General features: G+C 31.6%; 2 protein-coding genes across 2 annotated transcripts in view; one reads left to right on the forward strand and one right to left on the reverse strand.

Moving 5' to 3' along the window:
• LOC123684986 (polypeptide N-acetylgalactosaminyltransferase 2-like) overlaps positions 1-9,701 on the forward strand; it is a 183,494-nt gene that overhangs the window by 134,141 nt on the left and 39,652 nt on the right. The gene's annotated exons all lie outside the window — the stretch shown is intronic.
• Positions 300-6,289, reverse strand: LOC123684985 (glucose dehydrogenase [FAD, quinone]-like). The gene is made up of 3 exons (XM_045624530.1): positions 5,873-6,289; positions 4,023-4,238; positions 300-2,285 (listed from the first exon to the last, which is right to left on the reverse strand). The coding sequence occupies exons 1-3, from the start codon at positions 6,054-6,056 to the stop codon at positions 841-843; spliced, it is 1,845 nt and encodes a 614-aa protein (XP_045480486.1). The 5' UTR covers positions 6,057-6,289; the 3' UTR covers positions 300-840.

Here is a 9,701-nt window from a genome sequence, read left to right on the forward strand (position 1 = left end):
CTTTCAATCTTTTCGGGACAGAAAATGGTGAGACTTCGGCATTTTTTATGCATTTGTATCAGAAACATTGAGACAGACTTACAGTGTATAGCACTGTATACAGTTTAAACTCAAGTAACGTTCATATTGTGCAGGTAAGGATATTTTGGGTTAGGTTTGTTCATGAAAAAATCTGAATAATTTTATGACAATTTAGAAAAGTATCTCCTCCTCATGGCACTTCTGTTATTGAGAAAGATTACAGATGTAATATACCATTGGCAATCCATTAAAATCGAAAATGAAATAAAACCCAGATGAATCATTTGTTTTCCTTTATAACCATACATTGAATAATTGAACAGAATAAAAAAATTAACCTCATCACTTTCTTTTTCTAATGAGTTCAGTCATGGTGGATGAGCCAGCATCATTTTTTCACATACTTCTCCCAAAGATTTTGATACTTACAAAAATTAATCAAATGACCGGCGCATCCACCATTTAGTTTCAAAATATTTTAAAATAGGAACTGGGGTTTGTACAATATTCGAAACTTAAAATTTTCGGAGATAAATTGTTCTCGGAATAATCAAAGTTTGAAATCATATCACTAATTTATAACTACTTAATACATAATATTATCAAATTTAAGAAGTAATCAGCTAAAACAATCCCAATTCCCATTCTCCAACAACAGAATGAAATTCTCACTCAATATTTTAAAAATTGTGACAAACGTTCAACTCAAACCTTATTTTCTGATTGACATGAAACAAAACCTCTTCTGCTTGTTCGCATAATCTATAATGGTCTAAGAGGGCTATCACAGTCAAAAACAGGATGAAAAATATTCACCAATCAAAACTCCTTTGTACCATAGTCCTCTACGATTAAAGAGGACAGTTTTTCTCCAATCATATACGCTGGTCCATTTGTATGACCAGACACGGAATCTGGAATGACACCACAATCGGCCACTCTGATGCCATTTAAACCATGTACTTTCAACACTTGATTTACCACAGATGTTTTAGGATCGACACCCATGTTAACAGTTCCCATACCGTGATATGATGGAAGGGCCATATATTTAATAGCGCAGTGCCAATATTCTTTCGAAAATAACTCATGTTTATTGCAATCGGGTATATTTGAGAACATTGTTGCATTTATTCTTTTAAACGCTTCAGTTCTGGTTATATCAGAGATGAACTGAATGGAATTATACATTTCTTCAAGATCTTCTTCCTTCCCAAATACGTTACTATCGATAACAGGATAATCTTTAGGGTGGCTTGACTGGATAGACACTGTTCCACGTGATTTGGGGTGGAGCAATATAACAACAATGGAGAAAAACGTTTTTGGGTCAATTTTACCGAAGTAACCTTCGTTGATACTTTCAATATACGGAGATGGTGGAGGTTTTTTGACGTAATTGTCACCACCTGTTGGTGGGAGAAGCACGTATTCCACTTTGGGTCTGCCTTCAAAATCGGGACGCCAGAAGCTGACACTTTTAGCATTGAACGGTGTCGTTAATAAACCTTTCCCCTGCAGAAAATCTTCTATTTGTTTCTCTAAAGAAACCGCATTTTGTGTGATATTCGATGTGAATTGCAAATTGAAAGCTACGTGATCTATTAGTTTCTCACCAACCGGTAAATCTTTAACCAAAGGTATTTTGAATTTTTCTAGAGTTTCTTTAGGTCCTATACCAGACAACATAAGTACTTGAACAGAATTGATAGCTCCTGCTGATAAAATGATCTCTTTTCTAGTAGTTGCTTCGAAAATCTCTCCATTCTTAACAAATCTGACACCATAGGCAGTATTGGTCTTAACATCCACTAGAATTTTTGTAACAAAGGCATTCAACGTGAGATTGAGGTTTTCCCGCTGCAATATAGGTTTTATATAGGCATTAGCTGCACTAACACGTCTTCCATTTTTTATGTTTGTTTGCATTCTAGAACTACCAATCTGATTACCACCATTGTATTCGGTTTGTGGTATTCCCATTTCTGATAAAGCTTCGGAGAATATTTTTTGGAATTTGTCTTCTGGAAAACTATAGTTTATATATAGTGGACCATTGTGTCCAAGTACATCGGAATGGAATTGAGCGTTTTCCATTTTTTTGAAGAACGGTTCGACATCTTTGAAACTCCACCCTTCATTACCAAGTTTCACCCAATTATCGTAGTCTTTTGAGTTACCTCTGGTATAAATAAGACCGTTTATGGAAGAAGATCCTCCTAATATCTTACCAGTAGGAAAAAAACAACGGTTATCCACCAAAGCTGAAACAAACGAAAATATTAGATGTACTATTCACGCCCATGTTTAAAAATTAAGCAATTTATCACAGGAATTTGGACAGAAATAACAAATAATCAACTATGATTTTGCCAACGTTTCGGAACTTCTTCTTCCTTTTTCAAGGCTGAAAATAAAGGATTCATTAATCATAAATAAAATAAAATTTATGATTAATGAATGCTTTATTTTCAGCCTTGAAAAAGGAATAAGAAGGTCCGAAACGTTGGCAAAAATCATAAATTATTTGTTATTTCTGCCCAAATTCCTGTGATAAATTGGAAATATTAGATATTTTAAAACATTGGCTTTTTATATTTTTCTATTGTAAATTCAGTTCATAGAAAGTCGCTATATTTTATTACAATTTAATATATTTCGAAATTTTTAAATATCATGCAACAATGAATATCGACAAAGTGCTTTATTTCTATTTAACCATTTGGCAATATTTGGCGGTCATATGAATTCAAATTATAAGAAGTTTGTGAGGTTAATGAACGATATTCCATGAACTTCAACGACCAAGAAGTAAGAAAGATATTTCAGGTTTCAAACATTATATTCACATCTGATTTGTAAGGCTATTTCGTCATAAACACTAAATGTACAAAAATTCATTATCTAGTGAGAGTTCTAGAAAACTATCGCAGCTAGAAGAAAACAGAGGAAATCAAAAAAAAAATTATTAAAAAAAATGCTTGTTCGGTAATATCTAAAAATCAAAAATTAATTTCATAAGTAGTCACCGATTTTGAATAGGAATTCAAACAAATAAACTCTTCTTATTTTTTCTTTCTCATAGGCTTAAAGCATTATTTTCATCAATACTCTCTACTCGGTGCGTATATTATTTCCCTATTTCTACCTCAGAATCTAAAATGATGAGTCGATTTGGATTAGTCAGGAAAAAAGATTTTTCTTTGAGTTCGGCAGTTCTTGAAATAACCTCACTATACAGGGTGTTCCTGAATTGGAGGTCAAAACGAAAATTGGAGATTCCTTGGATAATTTTAAGGAGAAAAAGAATTATAAACTGGGCTAGCAAACGATTTGTTTTCCAGATAAAGGGTGTTTGTTGTGGACCAACTTGTTTCGAGATGATTAGTTTATACGAGTTTATCGAACCTTTATGAATCATTGATGCAGTCTGCAGATCAGGACAATTAGGATAATTAATTCATTGATTACATGTTACTGATTGGACAATTCGGATTTTCCTGAGGATTTTAGGAGAATGATTTAAAAAAAAATTTCTCGAAATCGGTAGCAGATAAGACAAAACTACAAGATACCAAAAAGTTTAGTAGCAGATCAAAGTCTCTCTTTACATTCATTCAAACTGATAGGGGTCCATCAGAAAAAAGTTCTGAAGGAAAAAATCGGGCACAATTCCTGAAAAAATATCGCCCTGTAGATTCACAATCGAAATTATTGGTATATCAAGTTATACATTTACCTTTTCTGAATTGAGCGTTTAAAAATACTCTGTTGTGACCAGAAATCGTAACTTCAAAGGTTATAACTATAACTAACCACATGTGGAGGGTTGGCAAATTTCGATGTTTTAGCATTACAACTTTCAAATCAGACGAGATAGATAAAATCTGAAACCCCATTTTTAACCAAATGTCTTCTTTACAATCTGTCTATGGCATATTTTCCAAGAAAAAAATTCCACCAGAAAACACAGGAATTTTAGATGAGTTTGTCGTACTTACCTTTGCAACCATATTTTTGAGAAGTCGTATTATACCCCCAATTATTTTTAGACCTTAGGGAATATTGATACATAGACGGTATGTCTGTGAAACGATTGTCAACGTCTCCAGCTTCCAAAAGCAGCACACTCCAAGAACTTCTCGATGATAATCTATTTGCAAGAACTGATCCCGTAGATCCTGATCCGATTATAATAAAATCGAAACTTCCATAATCTGTAAATAATTTTTCAATGAAAAATGCTCCACATCTCCATCAAATATTGATTTTATTTCATATTATTTCCACCAAGACATGAAATAATAATAATAATAATAAAGGTCTTTATTATTTAGACATTAGTTACAGAAAATATATCATACAAATAAATAGGGCGAGGTTCAGTGTGGGTAATTGCACATTTCTGCACAACCCCCACCTGTTCTTACACCTAACCCAAAATTCGAGAGTGGCACTGAGAAAATAAGAAAAAAAAAAAAGAAACTTAAATTAAATTCAATGGAAGAATTCACCTTTAATGATAGCAAATATATATATATATATATATGCTTATTGATCATTCATGAGCTTTTTAAACAAATAAGATTTGAGCCTGGCTGAGGAAGAATGCACGACATAACTAGGCAGGGTGTTCATAACTCGAGTAATCTGATACGTGAAAGAAGACTTGAACATTTCAGTCGAGTGCATAGGAGGAGTGAGGGCGCTTTTAAATCTTACGTTGATGTTATGAACGTCTGTACGAAAAGTTATTTTGTTGTATAGGTAAGGAGGCTTCCGAGTTTTCAAAATTTTATGGTATAGACAAGCACGATGCATATACCTTCGGTTTTTCATATTAATCCATTCATTTAATCTCAGGGTATGAGAAATTGGTTGACGCCTTCTTATCCCGAATATTAACCTCAAGCAACAATTTTGAAGCTTTTGGATCCGCTTCGCATCCACAAAACTTATACGAGGGTCATATACCACATCGCAGTAGTTCACATGGGAAAGTACCAAAGTATCACACAGCATTGACTTTGTTCTCCGACACAGCACCGATCTATGCTGGAAAACCATTCTCAAGGTAGCATATGCTTTCTGTAATGATACGCTAAGATGATGCGAATATTTTAGATTTTGATCCATCCAGAGTCCCAAGTTCTTCACTTTGTCAGTAAAAGGTACCACTTATATGATTTAGAATCGAGAATATTTACTCCTTCCAGGAAAAATTTGTTTCGGAAAACAATTATATCAATTCTTTCCTTCTAATATTTCTAATAAAATTATACAAGATATCTGTGCTTCTATTCACACTGAATTAATTGTTTTAACTACCTCTGTATATGAAGTAACTTTTTCAACATAAATCTGCCCAATTTCAATTAAAATAATTTAAATTTTGAGCGTTAAATTATATAAATTGAATCTTCGAATTGAGAACATAAGTAACTACGATTATGGAATGATGGACATTAGATTTGGCGAAGAAAGGAATAAAGAAAATTTTCGCTGAGAGAATGTTCTCAGAAAATCAATCAATGGAATGAATGGAATTTATTGTGAAAGTGGTATTTGATATTGATTTGAAAGAATTCAATTTACTGATTTTGGTGGTTTCGCACCAGTAATCAAATAAAAAAAAATTGAAAAAATAAAAAAAATGAATGCTTTATCACAAATTGTTCTACTGATGTTGTAGACTTCATTCAATAAACGTATATACTCCTACAAAAAATTGTAATTGTCATCTCGACTTTTAGAATTTTTAATGAATATTGTATGTTAATATGAAACCTTGAAGAGCTTCCAAAAATAGGTTTTTAAAAAAAATATTAGACATTAGAAAAAAGATACTCACCTATAATTTTACTGCCATCTACATCCCTAAAATATTCAGAGTTATCTTTTGGATAATGATATGATAACGCATCATCTATATTATCCAAAATAAGGTTCCGCAGTTGTTCTACTTTATCGGCATAAACTTCGCAAGACACTGCTAAAAATATTGATGTCAATAACCACTTCTCTGCTAACATCATAAAATAATATATATTTGCTTGAATGAACGTAAGATCGGGTATAAGTGAATATGAATTTCCGCTGTTTTTATATACGAGGTATCTGGACTTATTAAGTGAGTTTGAAGACCTTTGGTGGGACCACTACCGGTTAGTTTGAAGGTTCTAGAGGATCTTCTCAGCTTTTACATTAATGTCTGGGCACCTATAGTTATTTCCCATATAGTTCTGTTAGTCGGTGAGTACTTTCAATGAAAAAAAAATCAATAAAAGATTTTTTTGTCGAAGTTTTAATAAAATCATCAAAATGCGTCATAACAGGTTCAACACAACATTATTGCATGCATGAAGGACGAAGTTTTAGGAGTCGCATCAAAATAGCACAAAAAAACAATTTGTCAATAGATAAAATCCTTCTATTGATGGCGTTCATTATTTCGAATTTGGTTTTTACCACATTTTGAATCGACTTGAATATTTTTCATTTATTGAAATTATTTTTTGAATATTGTAACTATTTTTGACAAAAAATGTATATTTTGATGTCATTCCGAATATATTGTAATTTTCAATAATTATTGTTTACAGATAGGCGAATGGTACTAAGAAGTAATAAAAAATCCTGATCAAGGCCATTTACAAATTTAGTGACTGTTAATCAATGAATTACCTAACCTACCTACAAAATATGTGAACTTATTTCACTTTATTTTAAATTCAAATTTAAAAACGCCTAAAATATTTGTATGTATTTGATGTTTATAATAATTTTAGAAAATTTTTATTTTTAAGCAGACTTGCTGATGAAGAATTCAAGGCTAAATCGATTTTGTCCGTTTGTCCAGAAGGTCGTACTCTATGTACAGGGTATCTCAAATTTAATGTTCACTGAAAGCATGTCGAGAATATGAAAAAAATCTCCAAAGACTCCTGATCTTTTTTTTCGAAATGATGGATATCAGAAACCAGCTCACAGTTATTTGATTCGTTCTCGAGTGACAGGGAGTTTCTGAAAAATAATTGTTTAGAATATTTCGCTATATCTTCGTTCAGTTCAATATACTCGAATAATCCTCAAACTCTTTTTTTCGCAGGAATTTTTATGGTTTATATGTTACTCTACAGATCATAGGAATCAATTACCGTTTCAGAGATATAGAGGGGATTTGGTCTCTTTCAAATGAGATACCCTATATTTATCAACGCAGTTTTTTGAGCAGTTTTGTCGAAAATCATCCTGTTACCGGTTTTTCAAAAATGTCATCTGTTTTATAAATATTCAGTTTTTTGACTTCAATCATTTGAGAGATACTTTAAATATAAATATTTTCCATTCATTTCGAGATTTTTTTCATTTTGTATCTATTGTATAATTCTAATCAAATCATATATAGGTGTCCCATTTAAGCACACCAACTCTTCTCTTTATCTTCAAAACGGTAATTAATTTTTATGATCTGTTATGAGTATTATATAAACATAAACCATAAAAATTACTGAAAAAATTCTCAAAATTTTTGTAATATCTCGAACAGAAACCGAGATATAATTGTCATTTTCTATAAATCCCTTTGAGTCGAGCACAAATCAGGATATCTATAATCTGCTCCCTGAAATCTTATGATTTCGAAAAAAAATATCAGAGGTTCTTAAAAATTTTTTCTATAAGTCTTCTATAAGTTCTTGAGTTGCTTTCAGTGAGCATCGAATTTGGGACAAGCTGTACTCGATAATTCTCGAATGGAATGTAATTATGTTTTTGTTATCGATCATGCATTGCCAAAACAAAACTTACGTATTCCGTAATCACCTAACAGACAGAAAATATGTTATTGTTGACATTAATACTGCACTTTAGCAATATCTGTAAGAATAAGCAAAGTGATATTTTTATATTCTTCATTTATTAGGTAATCCCACTCGGTAATCGATGAAATTAGTCTGGGTTTTCTGTTTTTTTTTCAGCCAATTGTCTGCTAAAATTTTATTTCTTCACAATTTCATTTTCAACCCTGAGCAATGAATAGTCAGAGAATCATTGTTGCCCACCCATGCCCTTAACTGTCTACGCCAATGATTATAAAACATAATTGAACACTCTCAAAATATATATATATAATTATGTTTACTTTTGCTGGCAGCTATTCTATGGGATAAAATTACAATCCTTACTCAAATTTTGTGAACTCTCTGTTTCCAAACTCGCAATAAGTGTATTAAAAATTGCTCAAAGGCCACTACGTTGTTACGATCATTTTAACTTTAGGTTTGTATGAATTAGGTTTACCAACCTATTGAAACAAAAATCTCGAAATCTCGTGAAATATCATATTAACCAAGCGGTAAAGCTCATTCTTTTACGTCAGTGCTTTTCCCATTCATGTTTCTAATTGACCATATTCACCGTCGCCATATTGTTTTGCGACAATACCAACTACCCAGTGTTCCCAACGGAGAAATTTTGAGTTTACTAGAAAAATACCGCTAATATCAAAAAAACTATCAGCCATAGAGACTATTCTTCCACTGACTATTTCCAAAAATGAAGCGAATCCTTCATTTATACACTCGGCCACAATTAATTTGTTCAGAAAACCACCTTTCACTAATGTTTTTATTTCCAAAAGGTGAAATTTTTGCAAAATATTGTCCCAAACAAGCCTATCTGACGTAGCAGCCAGAAAAGGTACACATAAACTTCACTTATAAACTTAATATTGTGGAATTTTTCTAGTAAACTCAATATTTCTTCGTTGGGAACACTGGGTAGTTGGTATTGTCGCATAACAATATGGCGACGGTGAATATGGTCAATTGTCGATCCAGTTCAATATGTAGGTTTCAGTTAAAGGGTTTATCATATTTCAAAAATTGGCCTGATGAAATTAAGAAATTATTATAGGTAAAAAAAATACAACCTGAATTTTAATTACCAATGAAATATTTTCATTCTAAAAATTTTTTTCAGATATTCAATTCAAAATAACATATATTTGTCAATTAATACACTTTTGTGCATTTGCAAAGGAGATATGAACCTGCAATAATGTTAAATGATTTTCAGAACCAATAAATCATTCGAAATGTTGACACACAAACCTTGAATTTTCATAATCGGTTTCATTTGCTCCTGCTCCTGATCCTTTATCAGTTCGTTAAACTTTTACTAAGGTATAACCTTGAAAAAATAAACCTTCTGGATAAAAATGAAAATTATTATGTAGATGTCGAAAATTATTTCGACTTGCATTATTTAACATTTATGATGCAATCATTGTTTATTTTAATGTCCCTCTAGGTTCATTTGGTAATCCTGAGAAAATAATTGTATATGTACTTTGTCTTCTTAAATAGTTTAATACGTATTGAAATAAGGTGTCATTGATTCCATCTGTGATCAATTAAATGTTCATACAAAGATTCCGATATGGTCACTAGTTACTAGCTTATATATTGATTAGGTCAAACTATACAATAGTTTTAATCTATTTTTTGAGTCTCATGCAAACAATATCATATATTTTTTCATCTCCAGTTCAATTTAATGATTTTTTCACAGTATACTGTAGTTTCAATTTTTCGCTAATCTTCCTATAAACATCATTTAACATTAACGGCATGAATAAAATATTATCTCATTTGATAATATTATCAACCAAATCTTGA

This window comes from Harmonia axyridis, chromosome 7 (assembly GCF_914767665.1).
Source record: "Harmonia axyridis chromosome 7, icHarAxyr1.1, whole genome shotgun sequence".
Taxonomy (NCBI): domain Eukaryota; kingdom Metazoa; phylum Arthropoda; class Insecta; order Coleoptera; family Coccinellidae; genus Harmonia; species Harmonia axyridis.

What these genes read in the sequence shown, in the direction of transcription:
- LOC123684985 (XM_045624530.1), bottom strand. Translation starts at nt 6,056, where the DNA reads ATGATGTTAGCAGAGAAGTGGTTATTGACATCAATATTTTTAGCAGTG. An exon ending in AGATGGCAGTAAAATTATAG is followed by an intron (nt 4,239 to 5,872) that starts GTGAGTATCTTT and finishes AATTATTTACAG; the next exon opens with ATTATGGAAGTTTCGATTTT. An exon ending in TCAAAAATATGGTTGCAAAG is followed by an intron (nt 2,286 to 4,022) that starts GTAAGTACGACA and finishes CGTTTGTTTCAG; the next exon opens with CTTTGGTGGATAACCGTTGT.